At 42.3% G+C, this 24,848-nt stretch overlaps 1 protein-coding gene across 15 annotated transcripts in view; it reads right to left on the bottom strand.

Annotated features, from left to right (window-relative positions):
- Nucleotides 1-24,848, bottom strand: part of CASK (calcium/calmodulin dependent serine protein kinase) — a 210,761-nt gene that overhangs the window by 80,372 nt on the left and 105,541 nt on the right. For all 15 annotated transcript variants that reach the window (XM_077342888.1, XM_077342876.1, XM_077342884.1 and 12 more), the window contains exons 8-10: nucleotides 23,332-23,454; nucleotides 20,181-20,264; nucleotides 9,983-10,082 (exon numbers count right to left, since the gene is read on the bottom strand). In XM_077342888.1, the coding sequence (XP_077199003.1) occupies nucleotides 9,983-10,082; nucleotides 20,181-20,264; nucleotides 23,332-23,454 (307 nt within the window). The remainder of the gene's footprint in view (nucleotides 1-9,982; nucleotides 10,083-20,180; nucleotides 20,265-23,331; nucleotides 23,455-24,848) is intronic.

The following is a 24,848-nucleotide window of genomic DNA, read 5'->3' as shown; positions in this document are numbered from 1 at the left end:
TCTGCAGGTCTATGGTTGAGGCTGGAGGTAGCGAGGAAGATCTGCGGGGTCCCCTCGGTGTATTCAGCAGTCAATTGTCATTGTGACCCTCTCTCCCTAGATGTTTTTTTTTGAGGGGGGGGGGAGGTTGGGGAAGTTTTATTATGTTCTGTTTTTATTGTAATTTTTGCTGTACGTTTTAATGGGGGTTTATGGGAGTTTTACTGGACATTTGTAATCCACCACCAGCCGGTTCCAGGAGTGGCAGGTAATAAATGTACTACTACTACTACTACTACTACTACTACTACTACTACTAAAACCTCCTGAGCATTGGACCTTGTGCCAAGGATGGAAGGTCTCATCCTTTCCAGCAAAGCCCCCTCAACAGCCTCTGCATGCTCAGCACCCAAACAGTTGACTGCAAAGAAGAGGGAGTACAACCTCCACAACAGCAGCCACTCTGGAAAAGAGCAAGATGTTTATAGTGGTATAGTGTGGTTTCCTTTCTCTACAATTAGCTTGCGTTCCTCTGGGCATATTGACAATCTCTGTCTCTTGGCTCACCTTGTACAATTATTGACCCCCCAATTTAGATGGAAAACAATATATATTGAACCCAAAAGTATAGTGCTTTAAATACTGCATTTTACATTTTATTTTAAATATTTTGTTTGAAATATTTTATTTAAAATAAATAAAGGCTGTCACCTACTGGCAAACATAGGAAGTTAAATGTAAGATTTTAAGAGGGATTGCAAGAAAGGAATAGAAGACTAACTGTGAATTTCCTAATGACAGGCAGTCAGGCATTGGTTGTCTTCTGTGTTCCTAGATCAGAATGTTTATTCCACAGTGCAAATGGTCTGCGATGATGACCAAGTTTTACAATACATGCAGTTTTAAGTCAATCATATTACAAGTATTAACTAGATCATTTTACAGAAAGCTATTATTGACCTAACGAACTGTTCCCTATTACCCAAATTTGCCAAACTATACTTCTTAAACTAGACAAAGCAAGACACCTTGCATGCCTATATAAAAAGTTAGGCTGAGAAATTCTGAATTCTTCTTCCAAACACCAATGAAAATTAGAAATCATATGGGGAGAAGGTATTTTCTCAAATCTGGTTACATATGACGAGACTTCCGATGTTACTGTAGCGTCTTATATGAAACTGGTAGCGAAATGTGATACAGCCAGCACTGCTGCTCCAATCACAGTCAAAACTCCAGGAGCTGGGTAAGGTAAAATGAAAATGCTGGAAAGCTCTGATATTGACATCACACGTTGTCTCTGACTGCATTCCCAAGAGAACAAAGCAAATGCAGACAACATTTCCTCAATGCGACCATGAACCTTCCTATTCTTTTTCTTTGTATTTTCACCTTTGCCTGTTTTCTTGTTGCTTTTTTGCTTTCTCTCTCTGCTGAAAGTCAATACTAATGCCACCTTTGTTCCACTGCAGATATTCTTTATAGCTACTATTTTCATTTATTTTGAAAGATGGACCTAGCTATTTTGTAATATTGTCTTCTCCCTTTTGTTATACTGCATCTAATTTATTGTGCTGGAGTTCAATTGTGCAAACTCACAAACAAAAACCTTGCAATTCCAGAAGGAGGGATTATATATTGACAGGAACTCTGTGAAGAATCAGGTGACAAGGGAACAAAGTGGAATGCAGTAAAATAGAAACAACAAATGCTTGTCTGGATAGTTCCCTTGCAGTTTTTTAAACCTTAACAAGAACATACTAGCATATTGGGTGTACTCAAAGTGTACTCCTATTAACATATGGTGAACTGTGTTTAAAGGGAGCCACCGTTCAACCACAATTCAATAGGAATAAGGTTTAAAAAATGTGTAAACTCAGATTATTAGGAAAATTGCAAGTACATGCAGTAATGCACATGATGTACTTACCAATTAAAAAAGAGAGAAAAATCTTAGTTTTCAGCTTGCTTTGCTATAAAGTAGTGGTTCCCAACCCCGGGTCTGGAGACTGGTACCGGTCTGTGGATCAGTCGGTACCGGGCTGCGGCTCCTCCTCGTCCTCCTCCCTGGCTGCTGTCTTGGGGGCTGCCCTGCCACACTGCCGCCGGCTCACCTTTGGTGCTCTCCAGCAGCCGCCATGGCTGGGGCTCCCCCTCGGCGTGGCACTGCTCAGCTGCTGCTAGCAGCACCCCCCAGTGGGCGGCAGGAAGTCAGGGGTGCGAGCGGGAAAGCAAGTGGAGCAGGGGCTCAGGCGGCAGCAGCAACGTCCCTTGGCCAAAGACAACCCCCCCCCCCGGGCCTAAGTAAAATTGCCAAGCGTTGACTGGTCCCCGGTGATAAAAAGGTTGGGGACCACTGCAAGTATAAAGCATGAAATATACAAGTGGCAAAGAACTGGAATCTGCAGTCTGAAAAAGCTGCTAGTAGGAATAATTTATGAACAAGATGCCAAAGGCAGAGGACTAAAACAGTAGTTACAAATAACTGTAGTAAGAAATTAAGTAATGGACATTAATTTATCCCTACAAGCTAAATTCTCACTGATCACTATTTTTGAATGAATAAAATGTGGAAGACTGGAACAGGAAAAACTACAGGAATGAATAGGTCTAAACAAATATTATGTCAGCAGCATTTTTATAGTCCTTGCTGAAAACACTTCACACATCTTATTTTAATCACACAGATTTCTAGCAGATGGCTGAGAGAGAATAAAACCTGGTCCATGACAGCAAATAGATCACTGAACCATGAAACCAGGTTGCCCCCAGGCCCCCACCTACCTGCCTCTTAACCAGTGGTTCCCAATCTTTTTGACTATGAGGACCCGCTTTTAATGTAGTAGACTATTCGTATTTATTTTTTAAATGTTATTACATTTATATAATGGCCTCCCATGTGGCTTAGGGTGATTTTACAATGAAAATTCATGGTACAATTCCGTGGTATCCACTGACCGAGAAAATACATAACTATGAATTCAGTAATACTTAATCTGCATTTTATTAATCACAAAAGTATTTACATATATTTGAAAAACAGTAATACATTTATTTATTTATTTTATTTATACAATGTGTAAGATATGTTATTTATTATGTCTACGAAAGATATGTTTGCTTATTTATTTTACTAAATCATTTTATGAGATAGCTAGTAAGGCATCAGGGATTGGAAGTTAGGTTGAAGTGCAGAAAGTACAGGCTTGACATAGGAGAAGAAAGATTCATATGTTTGTTTAGTCTGTACTTGTGAATATTCATTGGATGCCCAATGAGCAAAATAATTGGTGGATGGTTATTAATTTTGATTTTCAGTAGTAAGTTGTTTCTTAACGGAGCTGACAAATAACAGAATTTAATGCTAATAATGAATAAAATGCAACATGACATTTTCAATTTTGCTGGATGCAGGCATGATGAAGAGCTGTCTGGATGACACCCTCAAGCTTTAGTGATGGTATGAGTTGCAGGAAGGGGAAACTTCATGTTCAGAATATTCTGTCAGCATGCACCATGCAAGCCTCTAATTATAGTGCTTCTCTTTGCAAGCTCGCATAACTGGGCTGGTACACACTTATTTGTTATGCTAAATCTATTAATTCATGGTAGTGGATTCAAAAAGCCTATTTGGATGAGCAGATAACTTCAGGAGAAGTTAAGAAAGAAAATGGAACTGTTCAAGAAATGGAAGGACAGACCTCTACAGAAGAGTATCTGCAAGTTACAAGGTGCTGTAGGTCAGCCATCAGACAAGCCAAGTAGAAGAAAAAAGTCTCAATGGCGAAGTGATTTAATGTTCAAACCAAATTCACAATATTCAAAACGGATTCCCAGGTATATGTCCATTTTGAATTTCTCCATCAGTGAATTCTAAATCTCAATATTGTAATAACTCAATCCTCTAATAATGTTTTTTGATTGTTGAACATAACAGTCTCTATAATATCTTGGGTGTATAATTCAATCCCAAACTAGTCTCATAAATTCAAATTTGTTGATGTTATTGTTATTAGGTGCAAAGTCGTGTCCAACCCATCGCGACCCCATGGACAATTTTCCTCCAGGCCTTCCCGTCCTCTACCATTCCTCAAAGTCCATTTAAGTTTGCACAAACAGCTTTAGTGACTCCATCCAGCCACCTCATTCTCTGTCATCCCCTTTTTCTTTTTCCCTCAGTTGCTCCCAGCATTAGGCTTTTCTCCTTCCTTTTCATGAGGTGGCCTTTCATTTCAGTTTCATCTTCAGGATCTGGCCTTCTAAGGAGCAGGCAGGGCTGATCTCCTCTAGGACTGACCGGTTTGTTCGCCTTGCAGTCCAAGGGACTCGCAAGAGTCTTCTCCAGCAACAGAGTTCAAAAGCCTCAATTATTTGATGCTCGGCCTTTCTTATGGTCCAACTTTCACAGCCATACATTGCAACGGGGAATACCATAGCCTTGACTACATGCACTTTTGTTGGCAGGGTGATGTCTCTGTTTTTTAGGATGCTGTCTAGATTTGCCATAGCTTTCCTCCCAAGGAGCAAGCGTCTTTTAATTTCTTTGCTGCAGTCCCCATCTGCAGTGATCTTCGAGCCCAGGAAAATAAAAACTGTCACTACATCCATTTCTTCCCCATCTATTTGCTAGGAATTTAGAGGGCCGGATGCCATGATCTTCATTTTCTTGATGTTGAGTTTCAAGCCAACTTTTGCACTCTCCTTCACCCGCATCAACAGGATCTTTAGTTTCTCTTCACTTTCTGCCATTAGGGTGGTATCATCTGCATATCTGAGGTTATTGATATTTCTCCCTGCAATCTTGATCCCAATTTGTGACTCATCTAACCCCGCCTTTCTCATGATGTGCTCCGCATCCAAGTTAAATAGGCAAGGCGACAATATATAGCCTTGCCAAACTCCTTTCTCAATTTTGAACCAATCAGTGATTCCATGCCTGGTTCTCACTGTTGCTTCGTGACTTGCATATAGGTTTCTCAAGAGACAGATAAGATGCTTTGGTATTCCCATCTCTTTAAGAACTTGCCACAATTTGTTATTCTCCACACAATCAAAGGCTTTAGCATAATCAATGAAATAGAAGTAGATGTTTTTCTGGAACTCCCTAGCTTTCTCCATGATCCAGCATATGTTGGCAGTTTGATCTCTAGTTCCTCTGCCTCTTTGAAATCCTGTTTGTACTTCTGGAAGTTCTCGGTCCACATATTGCTGGAGCCTAGCTTGTTGGATTTTGAGCATAACTTTGCTAGCATGAGAAATGAGTGCAATGGTGCGGTAGTTTGAACATTTGCTGGCATTGCCCTTCTTTGGGATTGGAATGTAAACTGACCTTTTCCAATCTTGTGGCCACTGTTGAGTTTTCCAAATTTGCTGGCATATTAAGTGTAGCACTTTTACTACATCGTCTTTTAAGATTTTGAATAGTTCAACTGGAATGCTGTCACCTCCACTAGCTTTATTGTTGCTCAGACGTCCTAAGGCCCATTTGACTTCACATTCCAGGATGTCTGGCTCCAGGTCAGTGACTACCCCATCGTGATTATCAGGGATGTTAAGCTTGCTCTTGTATAGTTCTTCTGTATAATGTTGCCACCTTCTTAAAATCTCTTCTGCTTCTGTTAGGTCCCTACCATTTTGGTCCTTTGTAGGGGTCTACTAATATTAATTTCACTACATGTAATTCCTCTATAGCAGTGATGGTAAGAAATTGAAATAAATCTGTAAGAAATTGAAAATGGACATATACCTGGGAATCCATTTTGAAATTGTTTTGAATATTGTGAATTTGGTTTGGACATTAAATCACTTCGCCATCGCCAGCTTGAGACTTTTTTCTTCTAGTGTATCATGCTGACGGATCTTCACCTATTGCATTACATCCTGACCACATGGCTTCTTGGATGGAAGGACTCACCTTCATGGAGGAGGATCAAAATAGAATACAGGAAATCCTACCACCGTTGGATATTGGTAATGGGGTTCCTGTTGGAGACTGGAACCAATATCAATACTTTTGTAAAAAGAAAATCAAGACGCATCTCCATGCGTTAAGAATCCACACATTTCCTGCACTATTTATGGATAATAAAACATTTAAAACAAAATGGGCAGCTATTCTGAATAAATGTTCAACTGATTTAATTTTACTTATAATTAAACAGTCAGCCACAGAGATCCAAGGTATGGAACGGAAAATTAATAACATCAAGGAGACTCTTAAGAAGGATACTCCAGAGGAGAATTTTCAGGTTAAAATTGATACTTTAGATAAGGAACTAAAACAGTACATGGACAGTCTAAAGAAATATAAATTTGATCGCGATTTGCACGATTATCAATCAGATAACATATACCCCTGGATAAAAGCAAAAAATCCCAGAATTAAATCCAAAAGTGGGTTCCTGCCATTTTTAGAAGCAGTGACAATGAAACACCAAGTTCTTCTGGAGATGAAATACAAGTGCCACGCACTCCTAGATCCATCAGGAAAATTAGACGACCAGACAGATATCGTCCAGATTTCAGTTCCGTTCTTGCCCCCCCCAATAAAATAATATACAATCTTTCAGATATCTTTCAGGTATACAATCTCATAGCCTTTGAAGAATCTGTCCTTTCTAAAGGAGTCACTGCTATAGAGGAATTACATGTAGTATAGTTAATATTAGTAAAAGGTAAAGGAAGAGGTATCCCCTGTGCAAGCACCGTGTCATGTCTGACCCTTGGGGTGATGCCCTCTAGCGTTTTCATGGCAGACTCAATACAGGGTGGTTTGCCATTCCCTTCCCCAGTCATTACTGTTTCACGCCCCAGCCTCATGGTCAGAGCTTCAGACAGCATGTTGGCTGCCTTACCACCCTGCGCTACAAGAGGCTCTCTAATATTAGTAGACCACTACAAATTTGAATTTATGAGACCAGTTTGGGATTGAATTACACACCCAAGATATTATAGAAACTAAGTTATGTTCAACAATCAAAAAACATTATTAGAGGATTGAATTATTACAATATTGAGATTTAGAATTCACTGATGAAGAAATCGAAAACGGACATATACCTGGGAATCCGTTTTGAAATTGTTTTGAATATTGTGAACTTGGTTTGAACATTAAATCACTTCACCATCGCCAGCTTGAGACTTTTTTCTTCTATTGTATTACGGCTGTCGGGTCTTCACCTGTTGCATTACGTCTTGATCAGACAAGCTAAAGCTGGGAATGAGGTGAGACTGGCCAGGAAAGCCCACTATAACAAGAAAGGCTTCCTCAGTTATGTGAGGAGCAAATGTCAGGTAAATGGGGCAAATAGGCCCACTGCTGGGTCAAGATAGTCAGTCTCTGACAGAGGACTGAAAGAAAGTGAAAGGTTCAGTACCTATTTTGTCTCTATTTTTTCCCTGAAGAATATGGACACATCCAGGGATGGTAGTAAGCAAGGTATAGTGCCTGGGTGGCGGGTGGACATGGGCAGAGGGGTTGCTGAGAAGCTGCACTTCATAAGTTCAAGTCCTGGATAGTGCGCACCTGAAACTACTCAAAGGACATTATGAAGAGCTTGTTAAACCTTGGTTCATCATCTTTAGAACCTCTTGGAAGACTGAAGAGGTGCCAGAAGACTGGTGGAGAATGAATGTTATCCCAATTTTCAAAAAAAGGAGATGACCCAAGAAACTACAGGCTGGTGAGTCTGACCTCAGTTGCAGGGAAGATAATGGAACAGATTTTAAAGAGGAAGATCCGGAAATATTTAAAGGACAATTTGTTGATCCGGGGAAATCAGCATGGATTTGACTCCAACAGATCCTACCAGAACAACCTGGTTTCCTTCTTTGACCGAGTGATGGCTTACTAGATCGTGGAAACTCAGTTGATATTGTTTACCTGGATTTCAGTAAGAATTGCAAGTTGTCATAGTCCTGCTGTATACCACATTGGTCAGATCGCACCTGAAGTACCGTGTGCAGTTCTGGAGGCTTCATTTCAAGAAGGACACAGAAAAAATTGAGAGTGTGCAAAGGAGAGTGATAGGGATGATCCAGGGTCTGGGGACCAAGCCCTATGAGGAAAGTCTGGGGAACTTGGGAATTGAGAAGAAGAGGCTGAGAGGGGACATAATTCATCTCTTTAAGTATCTGAAAGATTTTAACTTGAGGGTAGGGAGTGATTCTTGTTGGCAGCAGAGTACAGGACACCCAGTAATGGGTTTAAACCAGTGGTTCTCAGCCTAGGGGTCATGACCCCATTTGGGGTCACCTGGCCCCTTCTTTGGGGTCCCCAAGTTGGTTGCTGCTGCCGCGACCACAAAGGGCGGTGGCAGCCACAAGCGGCGGTGGTGGCAAGTGGCAGTAGCCAGCGCTGGTGGGCAGTGGCAGGCGGCCACAAGCAGTGGCAGCCAGCAGTGGGCGCCGGTGAGTGGCAGCAGAACCATTGCAATGGCTGTCTCCACGCTGCCTGACTGTTCTGCGCCGGCGCACATGTGTCCACCACCACCACATTTGGGGTCGCGACATAACAGTGGTTGAGAACTGCTGGTTTAAACTATGTGTAGAACGGTATCAGCTAGGTATGGGGATTTTTGTTTTCACAGTCATAGTAGTTTAGCAGTAGAATTGACTGCCTAAGGAGGTGCTGAGATACCCCTCACAAGGGGTCTATAAACAGCGGCTGGACAGATATCATGGATGCTTTAGGAAATCAAATCTATTACCTGTGTGCATTTTAACACAGGTAATAGATTTGATCTTAGTGTTCAAATTAGAACAAAAGATTATGTTGGTATACAAAACACACACACACACAAGAGGAATTTTGTATGTTCCAGAACAGAAAAGATGACACTGCAGTCACACAAGTTGTCTATTTCTTTTCTCAAGACTGACAAACTAGGAATAGATATAAAGATTTAACTCAAAAGGAAATGCTTCCAGAAGCTTAGCTAGAATCATAAGATCATGGAGTTAAAATGGACCTCCGGGGTCATCTAGTCCAACCACCTGCACAATGCAGGAATCTCACCCCTACCTGACCACCCACAGTGAACCCAATTTCATGCCCAGGTGATCCCCACCCCCACCATGAAATACCAGTTGGAAATATTTTTAATAGAATCTAGAAAGTTCAATTCTTAATTTTACTGTAGTATAGAACACTAAATGTCATTATGGGGTGTCATGTGACAACTAGTGGAAAATGTTAACACCAAACATATTGACAGTGGTAAAACAGAAAACCAATAAGCACTCCCTTGGTCACAAAATGGCTTATCAAGATGTAATACACAGCAAAATTTGGTAAAGCAAACAAAGCATACACTTATATCAGCTAAATTTTGAGGAAAGGTAATTTTTATGCACAACTGAGGGGCCCACGTACAACATACTAGATTAGAAAGCATAATCTGAGAAATCTGGAAATATATCTGATGTAAGATGTCAGTTTCGGTAGAAATAGTTTTAAAAGTTGTATAGATTTGCCCTGGCTTAAAAAAATTTCCTTTCTGACACATTATCAATTTATATTAACTCAATAAAACAGATTAAATGTTAAGTGACCTCTGACACACACCTGTCCTCAATATACCTACACAGTCAAATATTCAGATTTGGCTTCTAATGTATAAAAGTGACCTGATTCTGAGAGCGCATTTTGCAATCAGGCAACAACAATGCTTTAATGGGACGACGCCATCTCATTTCCAAGCTATACTATTTTGCCAACCAAAACAGGACTGTATGTATTGTAAGGGCATATTTGTTCGATTAGGAACAACAACAAAAAAGTTACCTAATCCACCTAAATGGGTAGGACACAATGACAAAAATCATACTCAGATACAACAACCATCAGATATAATGTAACACAAAGTTTCATAATGACTGAGGCACTCACACTCTAAAAAAGCAATAAAAACATTATGAATTCAGTGGAAATGAAATTGCCAGGTAATTGCAGAAATTGCATATAAATGCAAAAGATGGATTAATAATCTTTTATTTGAAATACCTGAGGAGGTAGGGTCTTCAGAGAAGTCTGGCAGTTCTTCAGGGGGATCACCATAGAAAGAATTGAATTTGTGGCTTGATACTGCTGCTAGTACTGCACCCTAAATAAATGAATATCTCTGGTCACAAAATGCTATCACTCCAGATTCCCAGTTCACCATTATTGTAAAGGCAGAGAAAAACCTGAGAAATCCAGAATTATAGGTAACAACACTGTTTATCTATAACTAGAGGTATAATGTGTGGTCACCTGTGTGTCAGGAACATTCCAGAACTCTAGCCAAGGAGTTGGTGCTCAATCTTCCTTTCCTTGAGAGGAAACCTGAATGCCTCATTTACTCTGTGCAATACAATATTTGTCAGAAACTGAGACACATATACAGGTTGGAAGGATGGTAGGCTATGTGACTGTGCAGACCACACTTATAGATAAAGATTCTGTTTTTCCTCTTATGGATTCTGCAATCCCACAAATGTTAGCTAACAAATGTGGATAATGACATTAAAAATCCCAAAGAAACATGTATAGGATTGAATTAGGGGAGAAAGTGTTTTTCAGTAGTAGATGTACAAACAAGTTTGCTATCTAGAGTAGTCTGGGGTTGGTTGAGGCCCATGTAAATGTTTCAAAATGTTTTATGTAAACCGCCCCGAGCCGTAGAAAAGAGTGGTATAAAAATCTAAATAAAATCAATCAATCAATCAATCAGTAGGTAAACCAGGGTGCAGTACTCTGGCAATTTGGATAGCCTCCCCAGCACATCATCATGAATGCATTCACTTTTAACAACTGGAGAGCCTGACTTCTCCTACTGCAAACCAGGATTCATTTGGTGTTAACTGATTTTATGATGCACAGAACACAATAAGGATGTCATCATAGTAATTCAAAGACATAAAACAGATTTTGAAGTTCAGTAACCATGTGCGGGACACCTTAGCCATTCTTTTAAGAATGTCTGCATCCATGGCAATGATCTACAAAGTATTAGGAAGATGTTGTGATTTAGGCACCAGACACACAGAGATTTAGATGCATATTTAAAATTTACAGTCCTGCTGCCTGCAATCTTGCTCAGAGTAATGTTGAAGAATGCCAAGGCTTCTGTATGGCCAACATCCCCAGACTATTTACATACACAGCTCTTGTGGGGACATCTACAAACCATTAACAATGAGAAATGGACAAAACAGTCCCAGAAAATGATAGCAGATGGAAGTGCCATGCCTTGAAGCAGTTTATTTATTTATGTTTCAGTTTATATTATGGCCTCTCTCAACCATGTTATCTTGGGACGGTATATAGCAATAAATTCACAAGTTTCACATTAAAAACATAAAACTAACTTAAAAGATACTTCACATTAAAATTTGGCATCATGCCATCATCTCATTAAATTATTTTAAAGAACGTTATTGGCATATAAAGAAATTACAGAAGAAGACAAAATAACATTATAAAGCATTAATTGTTCTACAGTTACAGGACCTTATAGCCACCTGTACAAACTTGGCAACGAAATCAATAACTTGAGTGTTTTTGTTTCCTAACAGGAAAATGATCTTAGTCTCATCATCAAGCCCTTGTTGCTTAGAAAAAAGTGGGTTGATGAGCTGTTTACAAATAAAGATAGTAGAAAAACACACGTATGATGGTTCCGATGCAGCCAAATTATAGGGACATATTCTTTTAGAGTAGGGTCTTTTGTAAATCCCCCTTGAAGAACAGCTGAGGGAACAGCATTGCATTATTACTTAGATTTATTTCCTGCCACTCCCGGGAACCGGCTCGTGATGGGGTAAAAGTTGTCCATATTAAAACTCCCAATAAAAACCCAATTAAAACAATTGTTGTTAGTTGCGAAGTCATGTCCGACCCATCGCGACCCTATGGACAATGATCCTCTATGCCTTCTTGTCCTCTACCATTCCCCCGAGTCCATTTAAGCTTGCACCGACTGCTTTAGTGACTCCATCCAGCCACCCCATTCTCCATCCAGCCACCATCCAGCCACCTCATCCTCTGTCGTGAATTCTCTGTATTATCTTTTTACTCCGACATAAAAAGATTATACAGCAAGAAACCAAGAACAAGACGGTGCAATGCGGCCTCTCATCCCTCCAATAACATTGTAGGATCTAATAGAGTAAGCGGGAAAAGGGGGTCATAGATGACACATGTCATTGCTGCTGCCTAGCATAAATGCTCACTGCAGTTGGGGGGCTGTTAGGTAGTAAAAATATGAAGCAATGCATCCATAGCTTGGAAGAAGTCCCAAACTCAAAGGAGATTATCTGGTTGTCTCAGGGAGATTTTGTAATTCCATGTCCAATAACTTACACTTTAGACATACAAATGCATAGGATTCAGTTGCCATTCTGAATAAAGAATCTAAGGAGATACTCACAGATCTAATATTTTGCTCAATACATCTTAGCCACTCAGATGTAGAATGTTCCGTGAGCATTAGGGACACAAAACAGAACCAGATATAAAGTGTACATGAACACTTCATGTACATGAGCCTTCAGGGAGGGCGATATATATAAATATAATAAATAAAACTTAAAAGTAATCAGTCCTGCTTTTGTTTCTAACAGTCTTTGATTTGTTTCCAGACATAAAGCTGCGTAGGGGGACACAATTTGGGGTACCAAGAATCTTATGGGGAAAAAAATAGATTGAAAACTTTCCACAGCTTGGTTGAATGAACTAATTCAAACAGGGATGCGATAAAACATCAATTTGGAGTTAAAGATTCTAAGGGCTGCTGGCACATATTGGTTGCCCTTTGTATAGAAAAAGCATGAGATTGCCAGCATAGTTTTTGGCAGTAGCAATTGCATTTTTCCACTGTACAACCCAGCTTGTATTTGGTTTGAAATAAATCCCTAGATATTTAAACTGTTCAACGTGTTCTATACTGTTGCAACTAACTCTCCATTTATAACAATTCTAGGATTTTGAAAAATACATTATTTTGGATTTGCTGAAGTTCATGGAAAGCCTATTTATCTCACAATAGTCTGAGAACTGCTGTAAGAGACCTATCTGTGAGAGTGACAACACAACAGCATCATTAGCATATAACAACAGTGGAACATGAGACAAACCAAGTTTGGGGGAATGACCATCAATCAAATGCAGGGTTGGAGCTAAACATCCCGTTCAATAAATAAAATAGTCCAGCCCTAGAATAGAATAGAATGGAAATGGGGAAGTTGGTAGATCTAGAGGTACTTTCCAAACTGGCCTCAACTGTAGGCTTGGCAGAAGACCTCTGTATTGCAGGCCCTGCAGAACTCAGTGAAGTCTGACAGGCCCTGATCTCCTCTCATTCCACCAAGCCTGGGCCAGGGCTAAAATGGCCCTAGCCCAGAATGAGGTCAGGTGTACCTGTGGCTGGGGACTCCCAGCTTGTTAGCATTTGAAGAACAAATCATTCTCTGGGGAACACAGACAGGTGGTCCCTCAGATATGCTGGGCCCAGGCTGTGTATGGCCTTGAAGGTTAATATCAAACCCCTGAATTGGATCCAGAAATCTACTAGAAGCCAGTGCAGCTGCCAAAGAACTGGTCTTATATGGGCCACCTTCAGGGTATTCGAGTAAGGATCCAGGCAGCTGCATTCTAGACCAATTGAAGTTTCCAGAGCAGGGACAAAGGCAGGTCAGTGTGGAGCGAGTTACAGTAGTCAAGTCTGGAAATGACTGTCATGTGGATCACTGTGGCCAGGTTCTCTGGGATCTGGTAGGTCGCTAGTAGTTTTGCTTAGTGGAGGTGGGAGAATGCCAGCTGAACTACTTTTATGATTTGAGCCTCCGTGGATAATGTCACAGAGAGAATAATACCTTGTGGAATCCCACATTGGAGATGACAACATTTGTTGATTCTCGCTGATTGCTACCCTCTGTCCTTGACCATGGAAAAAGGGGATCAACCATTGAAGGGCTGTAAGATCAGCAGCTGGTTTGGAATGATTAATTGGTTGGATTACAAGTTGCTAAGGGGAGAGAAGTCCCACACGAAACATAACTTGAGAAATGAACACAACACACTAGAGATGTTATCACTGCAATCAGAGAACAACTGAAATCCTGAAAGCTATTTGTGATGGAAGGGACGAATTACTCACTAAAAGGGACAATGGTGTTCACCTGGATACATGGGAAATAAGCCCAGATGTGGACAGTGTTAGGAACTGCATCAATAAGCTGAAGATGTCAAGAGTTCACTGAGCAGATTTCATAATAGCAGACTTCAGAACGACTTGAGCAAAATAGATAGTGGATTGCTCAATGCAACTTGGTGTGAATATTCCTTATTGCACATCAGTTGTCTGTGTTACGGAACACAAATTCTGAAACAAAGAAGATAGGCTGCAACAACTGATGTACATCTGATAATTATTACTCTGTGTTAGAAAAACAATTGGGGAGAACAGTGGAAGTAATGGTTTCCTATGGTTAACTAGTGCAATTTCCTCTGCTGGGGTCAGAAGGAACTGTGGAAGTTCACATATGTGAAGTCTATAGATAGAAATTAGACTCTGGGCACAAATATACATTACAGCTTCTTCCAATTTTACTTTAAATTATATTCATTTCTTTGAAAAACTAGCTGCCCAGGATTTCTTTATCAAAGACCGGAATGTTTCATGTATTGTTCATATGTTATATGTAAACCGTCCTGAGCCTCCGGGGAGGGTGGTATATAAATATAATAAATAAATAAATAAATAAAGGGAGAAAGGAAGCATTTAATACTTCTCTCCCCTATTGTTTTATTGCTGCAAAAACAGTTCTGAGCTGCTTTGATCCCTGCTGAGGAAAAATATGGGGAGTAAAAGCAGCTTGTGAGTCTTTTACCAGGGAGAAAAATGAAAGAAGGTGTTAAAGATTTCTTTTCCTCTCACACCATTTTCTTCCTTGAAAAAGCAATCCCAATGCCAGGCTCTGCTGGTCAGAGGCTGAAGGGGGGGGGGGGAGGTGTTCCAGCTGCTCCTTTTCCAGAGAGTATGTGAGTAATGTCGTACCAATGGAGAGTATTCCCTCACCCTGGTTCTTTCTCTCTCCAGCCTCTGAAGACAAGACCTGGCTCCCTTTTCATAGAATCATAGAATCATAGAGTTGGAAGGGGCCATACAGGCCATCTAGTCCAACCCCCTGCTCAACGCAGGATTAGCCCTAAGCATCCTAAAGCATCCAAGAAAAGTGTGTATCCAACCTTTGCTTGAAGACTTCCAGTGAGGGGGAGCTCACCACCTCCTTAGGCAGCCTATTCCACTGCTGAACTACTCTGACTGTGAAAAACTTTTTCCTGATATCTAGCCTATATCGTTGTACTTGAAGTTTAAACCCATTACTGCGTGTCCTCTCCTCTGCAGCCAGCAGAAACAGCATCCTGCCCTCCTCCAAGTGACAACCTTTCAAATACTTAAAGAGGGCTATCATGTCCCCTCTCAACCTCCTTTTCTCCAGGCTGAACATTCCCAAGTCCCTCAACCTATCTTCATAGGGCTTGGTCCCTTGGCCCCAGATCATCTTCGTCGCTCTCCTCTGTACCCTTTCAATTTTATCTACGTCCTTCTTGAAGTGAGGCCTCCAGAACTGCACACAGTACTCCAGGTGTGGTCTGACCAGTGCCGTATACAATGGGACTATGACATCTTGTGATTTTGATGTGATGCCTCTGTTGATACAGCCCAAAATGGCATTTGCCTTTTTTACCGCTGCATCACACTGCCTGCTCATGTTTAGTTTACAATCCACAAGTACCCCAAGGTCTCATTCACATACAGTGCTACCTAGAAGCGTATCCCCCATCCAGTAGGCATGCTTTTCATTTTTCTGACCCAGATGCAGAACTTTACACTTATCTTTATTGAATTGCATCTTGTTCTCATTTGCCCATTTTTCCATTGTGTTCAGATCTCGTTGAACTCTGTCTCTATCTTCCGGAGTATTTGCCAGTCCTCCCAATTTGGTGTCATCTGCAAACTTGATGAGTAGTCCCTCCACCCCCTCATCTAGATCATTAATAAATATGTTAAAAAGTACCGGGCCGAGCACCGAGCCCTGAGGTACCCCGCTACTCACCTCTCTCCAGTCTGATGAAACACCATTGACAACAACTCTTTGAGTGCGGTTCTCTAACCAATTCCCTATCCACCTAACTATCTGAAAATCCAGATTGCAGTCCTTCAGCTTATCCATCAGAACATCATGGGGAACCTTGTCAAAAGCTTTACTAAAATCCAAGTAAATGACATCAACCGAATTTCCCCGATCCAGCAAACCTGTTACTTGGTCAAAAAAAGAAACTAGGTTGGTCTGGCAGGACCTGTTGGAGACAAATCCATGCTGACTTCCTTGGATCACCAAATTGTCCTCCAGATGTTTGCAGATCGCTCCCTTTAATATCTGCTCCATTATCTTCCCCACAACAGAGGTCAGACTCACTGGTCTGTAGTTTCCTGGGTCATCCTTCCTCCCTTTTTTGTAGATCGGAATAACGTTTGCTCTTTTCCAGTCCTCCGGGGCATCTCCAGTCCTTAAAGAGGTTCCAAAGATGATGGACAAGGGCTGTGCAAGTTCTCTGGAAAGTTCTTTGAGTACTCTCGGGTGCATTTCATCTGGACCAGGGGATTTGAACTCATCCAGTGCAGCTAAATGCCTCTCGACAACCTCTCTATCCATGTTAACCTGCCACCCAGACACTATCCTTTGGCTACAGCCATCTCTAGATGTGCCTAAACACTTTGACCTGTGGGAAAAAACTGATGTAAAATAGGCACTAAGCCTTTCTGCTTTCTCTGCATCTTTCGTTAGAGTTTGTCCATCTGCACCCAACAGTGGGCCTATTGCCTCCTTGACTTTACGTTTGCTCCTCACATAACTGAAAAATCTTTTCTTGTTACAATGGGCTTCCCTGGCCAATCTTAGCTCACTCTCAGCTTTGGCCTTTCTGATGATTGATCTACAGTGCCTAGTGACCTGTAGGTACTCTTCTTTAGAGCTCTGTCCTTCCTTCCATTTCCTGAACATTTTCCTTTTCTTTCTTAGTTCCTCTTGAAGTTCTCTGTTCATCCAAATAGGCTTCTTAGAGCTCCTGCAGTGTTTTCGTATTTCTGGAATAGTCATTGATTGAGCATGCAATAGCTCTTGTTTGAGTAGCGCCCACCCTTCACATGCTCCCTTCCCTTCCAGCATTCTCGTCCATGGTATGACACTCATCATGTCTCTGAGTTTATTAAAGTTTGCCCTACGAAAATCCAACATCCGCGTCTGGCTACAAGCTTCCTTGGCTCCCCATCTCAAAAGGAATTCTATGAGGACATGGTCACTTCCCCCTAGGGTCCCCACCTCCTTCACCTCATCCACCAACTCTTGCCTGTTGGTCAGTATTAAGTCCAGTATGGCTGAACCTCTTGTGGGTTCATCTACCATTTGATAAATGAAATTGTCAGCCAGGCAGGTCAGAAATTTGCATGACTGAGGACGCTTCGCAGAGTTAGTTTCCCAGCACACATCTGGGAAATTGAAGTCACCCATGATGACAAGGTCCTGACAAGGTCCTGACAAGGTCCTGCCGTTTGGATATTTTCTCAAGCTGCTCACAAAGTGCAGCATCCACATCCTCTCGTTTTCCATAGCTGTGTTCAGGCAGAATACCTGGGACAGGACTTCCCTGGACTGAATGCATCCGAAGTCAATGGCTGTTGTCCTCTCTGCTTTCTCCAGCCTGCCATTTCCCCTCTAAGACTGCCATTTCCCTCTCTTAACCCCTCCTCTTCAGGGCTAAGGCCCATCTCATATTTCCCAGAGGTCCTTTTTGGCCTGCAGCCTGTCACATGCTCAGAGGTCATGTTTCCTTCTCCCGGTCTCCCATTCCAACCCTGCTATCTCCTGCTGGTGTTATTTCACCACTCCACTGGTGTTACCTCTGATGACGGCCACGTACAGTACACTGCCTGGGCAGGGCCAGCTAGTAGTAACTGCTGTCCTCACTCTATACTTTGGCACAGAGAGATTCCATCTTGCCATGTCCTACTTCCGAAGATGACAACCAAAAGTTACTGGTGAAACATCAGGGACTAAAACTACCAGACCATGACCACACAGCCCAGGAAAGCCACAAAAAACAGTTATACAGAATCCTTTGGGTTTCATAAAAATTAGAGTGGACTGCAGATTTATGTCCTAATTTAAATATCATAAAATAGTAGGTGCAGAACGCTAGATTATGTTGAGATTCAGGGACATGGGTCTATAGCATATTTGTGAAGGTATGTCGCAACTTTTTGTTGGGAGTACAACAAAAGGGGTAGTTGTCATGGCCCCGTCTCCAGAGGGTGCCTCTGCACCACTGCCTGAGCTCATTCCGCCAGCTCCCTTGGAGGAAGAAGTGGAGGAGCTGGAGCAAAGCAGGAGGGTGCTGCTTAGAGAGGCAAGTCCCGATAGGGAGCCACAACCAGGTCCCAGCCAGACAAGCACCATGCCCTCCGCACCAGCATTACCTCAGCCTGCAACAACACCCCTGAACAGCCCAGACTCATCTCCAGAGCGCAGGAGGGAATGCAGGAGGACAACGCTGGCAACACGCAGGCAAAGTGCTCGACTTAGACTACAGCAACAGGCTAGGTGGGGCTCAGGTGGGGCTCATTCATCGGAGGAAAGCTGAGTGCCAGGTGCAGCCACTTGGTGTGACAGCTCAGCTTGTTCTTAAGCACAGCAGAAGTGCTTCTCAGTGTGGATACAACCTTGTGCACATGTCCACCTGTTGCCTTGACTGGTTTCCTGCTCACCAAAGCTTCGGCGAAGCTCTGTTTGACTGATTCCTGGCTTGACCCTTACTTCACACGACTAGACTACGTGATTGAATGCTCCACAGATGGGAAGGCTTGACCTTGGTAAAGATAAACGACAACTCCTTCGGTTCTCCTTTGGACTTCGTCCGGCTAGGGCAGCACAGTAGTATTTGTTAAATCTAATGACACAGATGACACTTTCTATGGGGGGGGGGGCAGAAATATGAAAGCTGAAGATTTATATTTCATTCTGGAAAACCCTGGCTTGGAATAATGTAGAAGAGGAATGCAATCCCTTAGGGACGAAACAAAAGATATGTAATGTAGTTCCAAAAGACCAGCCCTTTCTGGAGACTTTGTATAGAACAACTAATCTAGCATTGGCCTTAGAACCCCAATTGCCATCATGACATGCCTAATGATTTGCTGTTCTATCAGGTCAGCCTTTCTTAACTGTTTTACCACTGTTAACCACCGAAACATTCAAGCTTCAGGAAACCCCAGACGTTGCATGATCATACATATCCATTTGGTGTTCCTCCCCTTCCCAACCCCTCCAGATACTGTATCAGTATTTTTGTCCATTTGTCCGTTTTAATGGGGATTTTAACTGGACATCTGTAACCTGCCACAAGCCTACATGGGAGTGGTGGGTAATAAACATAATAATAATACTAATACTACTAATAATAATAAGCCATTTTGGGTGGGGGTGGGTCAGCATCACATATGGTCATATCACTTGATAAATGTTTAACACATTTTCAAAAATATAAATAAGCCTGTATTAGATGGATCATTTCTATAAGGAACACTGTAGTGAACATCTGCAGGAGTTCAAGAGGAGAGATGCATGCTCCTACATATGAACAAATCAATTCTGAGCCACACAGGCTTTGTAATTTGAATTCTCAAATGTATAAGGCAGCAGTAAAATGGCATTCTCCCTATAATATCCCATTTTCAATTTCTCTTTTTATTGAGGTTTTATTGCCTGGGGATTCTATCAACATTTTTACTTGAAATGTGTTAACTGACAAATGGCGCATTACCATTACAAGAATCTTTTTGGGGGGAGGAGCAAAAAGTTTGGCTAGAGTTCTGGAATATTTGAAGCCTAGACCCTAAGCTTTGTACACTGGCAAACACTATATGTGGGAATACACACAGACAGCAAAGATAATACATCAGCTCTTGACAGGCCTGCAGCCATGGAAACAAGAAAGAACTATTATTTAGGCCATTCTGGCTACAAATAGAGAGGTTGTTCTGCTTTATCGCCATATCTGGAACACTGAAATAATATGCATACCAAAAAAGGAGATTTTGGAAAGATTTTCATGCAGATGCAAACTACTAACAGGAACAGTTGGCCTGTTGCTCTTTTACCTTCAATTTTCTTCTTGCATTGAATTTCCTCAGCTGTTCCACAGTTTCTGGAAGGTGAATCTTGTATGCATAGCGATCACGTTCCTATCAATAAATAATGGAAATGTTAAATTTTGTGCATAATTTCAGCAATTCAATTAGCTAAAACATTTAATATTAAAAACCTAAAAGCTTACTTATTTTTAATATTGATATATTGATTCAAAAATGTTTAGATCTGTATTTGGAGAGGGCATGTTTTCAGTGTCCTAAACTTCCAGGATTTTTATTTCCTGGTACTTTTTTGGGTCTTGAAAATTCAGGACTATCTGAGCAATTGCTGTCCTCATCCCCATCCCCCAAGGCAGCAAGAGCAGGGAGGATGAGAGAAGAAGCTGGACTCACCAAACAGCTGTTTGGCAGCATCTCCATCTTGTCTACTCTCACAGAAAATAAAGTTTAAAATTGACAGGAAGAAAGTTGATTCATTCAGTATGTGCTGTTGTGGGAAATGTTTATGGATACCATGGACCATCATGAAGGTGAACAAGTGGGTTCTAGATCAAATCAAGCCTGAACTCTCCCTAGAAGCTAAAATTACTAAATGGAGGCTATTATAGTTTGGTTACATTGTGAGAAGATATGACTCACTGACAAAAAAACACAATACCTCTACTAGTCAGAAGCAACTTGATGACACTTAAACACCACAAAATGTAAAGGCAGAGACAGCTGTTTGATACACCATCTTCCCTACACCCTCTTGGTTCTTGTCACCAGAAAAACTGCCTATATTCAGAGAGAAGCATTTTTTGCTAGGCCTAGTATTTGGAGGTTTACTGGGTCATTTCTGAAATCTGTGAGCTGATCCAAAACAGTTAGTTTATTTATTAATTTATTTAAATTTGTATCCTGCTATTCCCAGACAAGTTGGCTTGTGGTGGCTCACAATACAGTAAAAACATATACCCCATACAATATCATAAAACAGATAAGAACAAATAAAAACAATCCAGATGGCGGTCACCACAGTTCCACATTCGACCCATTATTCCTCAAAACATCCATTTCCTGGTTATGGTAATCAGCTGTAATATCTGGGGAAAATGGTACACTTCCCTCCCCAGTTTATTTTATCTTACCGTATTTTCCAGCGTATAAGACAACTTTCCCCCCCTGAAAAACATGCCTCCAAGTGGGGGGGGGGGTCGTCCTAAAAGCTGGGTGCACTTCAGTTGGGATATAGCTGCCCATAGTGGCCTCCCGATGCTCACCCAGTACCCATAGTGTAAGGTGACCAGAATTAAGGGATGCTGAGGCGGAGGCGGCCCCCCTCCCGACTGGGCTCACCAACTCTGCTACTGTCTTGTGAACTCCTCCCGGCTCGGAACTCGCTGGGCCCGCCAAACCTGTGCCTGCATGCATGCCCCACCTTGCCACGGCAGTGACGGGCCCTCCCTCCCACATAAGACTCTGAAGCGGGAAGGGGAGAGAGAGAGCTCCTGAAGGGCTGGCCAGGCGAGCGAGTGGCGAAGGAGTGGAGAAGGAGGAGGATGGGGGGGGGAGGTGCCAGCTTCTGCTCCCCCTCCCTTTCCCTTTCACGGTTTCTGGTGTTCTGAAGCGGCCCCGATTAAGGAAGAGCAAACGCGGCCAGCTCGGTGGTGTGGCCTGAAAGCTTGGTGCGCAGGGAACGCTACTCCTTGCTCTGCCCTCCGCTCGCTTGCTCGCTCCCTCTTTGTTTGCAGTTAAATAAGCAGAGGAAGCTGTTTCAGTTCAATGCACAAAGGTACCGCTGTGCACAAAAGCAGCCTCAGCTTGCGAGAGAGAGAGAGTTACCCCTCTCCTCTCGCCTTTTTTGGGGGGGAGGTAATTACTAATCCAAGCATAATTTCTTGCTTTCTTTTCTTTTTTTATGGCTGTCTCTCTATCTCTCTCCCCCCCCCCCCCCTTCTGATGCTCTTTTACATTTTATTTGGTGTGTGGAAGGTGTGCGGAAGAGGGGGTAGTCTTATATGTCGAGTATATAATAAATTCTATATTTTGAGTGGAAATGTTGGGGGGTCATTTTATACGCCGGCAGATACGGTAAGTGTATCCACGTACACATCATCATCACTAGTAATAAACCTTAAAGAAACCTGAAGAAAAAGCATACAAACTAGAAAGATAATTTATCAATGATTTTGTGATCTGAAAATTAGAAAAAAATCCAAAGCCCCCTTGAATGCTGTGCACTAAAAAGGATATTTTTTAAATGAATTATTCCCTCTCCTCCTCAGAGTCAGACTCAGAAGTACACTTGAATTACAACTGAGTGTATGTATAGCTCCTTGTAGGACTTACTGTTCAAAGTTTCCAGGTTTGAAGCATTACCTTGCAGTTTTCTAAGAGGAGGAAACTGAAAAAAGATTCCACTGCCTTGTTGCAGCGACTAGCACTAATGGGCTGGGGATCTTCACCATTGGGGGACGTGGGAAGTATGACAGTGGGTGAAGATGGTCTAAACGAAACGGTGGGAAATATGGGAATGTTTGCACTCCTTTTATTATTCATTCCATCCCAAAATCTGAACTTAGTTGGGTTAGGAAAGATAACCTTTCTCCAACATTGTTTTTGTGCAATGCCAGGTCCATAAAAGGCCACCACCCAGCATGATTTTCTCGCAGGGCAGGACCTGGCATGCGAAGGCAAAACAGTTGCCTTGAAAGAACTGACACAGCCCAGTTACTCAGTCCTCCACTGATTATGGGTGGTGTTTGTGTGTGTGTGTGTGTGTGATGCTGATCCAGGAGTCTTTCTCCTTTAGATAACTCCCTAGGCTTGTGCGCTTCGGCTGCCAAAGCAGCCAGTTGAGCCTGAAGCAGCCAGAGCTGTGGTGCGGGAACCAGCGCCCGCATGCTGGCGCAGAGCTCTGGTTTGGGAACCATTAGTTTACACCATTTTTGGCTCTTATTTTATCGCTGGTTTGTGCTATTTTAGTGGAAGATTCTTTCTTATGAAATTTCTGGTATTTACTGCTTCGGGATCATTTAAAGCCCATTTTAATTTATTGCTGCTGTTGTGCTTGGCAGTGGTTGTGATCTTTTTGGGGAGGGGGACTGCATGTCTTTGCTTTATTTGTGGAGTCCATTAATAGTTTATGTATTTATATTGGTACTTGGCCACTACTTACCTTCAGCCAAGGGTGGTTGAGTGCCTCGTAAACTGTTATTCTTTCTGCTGGGTCCAGCATAAGCATGCGTCGTACCAGATCTTTGGCACTTTCAGAGATATGGCTCCACTGCCTGGGATTCATCTAGGTGGTAAAAAAAAAAGAATACTAGAATGCAATTGGACCAATTTCCTAGAATGCACTGAAGAAACAGAAAATAGCTAGAGTTACATTTTTAGCACTCATTAAAGTTTAAGAAGTTACGCAGAGCCTTCTACAAATACTATTGCTAGGACTGGAAAATGCTCAACCAAACTTCTACCAGTTTGGTTCTTGCTCTGGCCAAGAAGCAACTGACTTTTCTGATACCATCAGAAACCTCCTTAATCCTCAAACATGTTTCCAAAGTTTCCAAAACTAAACATGAAAAATTCCATGGAATAAAATGCTGCTTGTGGGAAGGGATTTGGACAGAAGAACCATTTGGTGCGGAAAGGGTTGAGCACTCCCCCTGCCATGTCTTATTTTTGTCTTATTCTCTTACAAGGATAGCTTTTCTTTAAAACAGAAGGGCGAGGGAGGAGTCAGGAGCTTGAAACCCATTAAAAAAATCTTTTTTGATGGAAGTGATATCCATCAATGAAGCCAACTTCCTCATCCCCGCCTACACACTGCAGCAAAAACTCTGTTCTAAATGCTGCTTGTGTGTATGTATATGTGTATTATTGAAAATTGGCCTCTTTTCAGAGTAAATTTTCCGTTGGATCCAATGCAGAGTTTTGTGACCGAACAATGTGAAAGTGTGTCTACTATCCAGAATTGTCTAATATCTAGAGCTCTGAAATCACAACTGATTTCCAGACTACAGAGATCAGTTCCTCTAGAAAAGGCAGGTTGCTTACCAGTAACAATTGCTCTTCAAGTGGTCTCTGTGCATCACACTGATAAATGAAGACTAGCAAGTTTGTCTACCTGAAGGTGAATGTAGGTGCTGGTAGAAGAAAGCCATCTTGAAGGAGGGAAGATGTAAATTACAAGCCGTCATCATTTGAAACAATTTCTAGTTGGGAAAGGCCAAACTATTTGCAGGGCCAACTAGGGCCAAACTATTTGCAGGTCCAACTGTGAGATAGGTTTGTGCAGTGGTCCCCAACTACTGGGCTGCGGCCCGGCAGCGGGCTGCAGCTCCCTCTCCCCGCCCCCCCCCCCGCAGTGAGAAACTTCCCAGGCCAAAGCGGCAGATTAGCTTGCGGCCCAGCAAGCTTCTATCTGCAGGAGGGGGGGGGGAAGAGAAGCACGGCTGCCGGTGCGAACGCGCACGCGCGGCAGGTCCACACATGCATGTTTGCACCCAGTGGGGGCCGCAAACGCGCATGCGCAGCACTTTTGCGGATGCGGGAAAGTGCCGTGCATGCGTGTTTGCGCATGGGCTGCCACGCATGCGTGGCACCCGGATTGCCCCCCCCCCCGGTCAGCAACCTGAAAAAGGTTGCGGACCACTGGGTTAGTGAATTGGGGGGGGGGACTAAGCTGGACTA

This window comes from Paroedura picta, chromosome 6 (genome assembly GCF_049243985.1).
Source record: "Paroedura picta isolate Pp20150507F chromosome 6, Ppicta_v3.0, whole genome shotgun sequence".
NCBI lineage: Eukaryota > Metazoa > Chordata > Lepidosauria > Squamata > Gekkonidae > Paroedura > Paroedura picta.
Note: the sequence above shows the minus strand (reverse complement) of the source record. Positions and strands in the feature narration are given on the sequence as shown.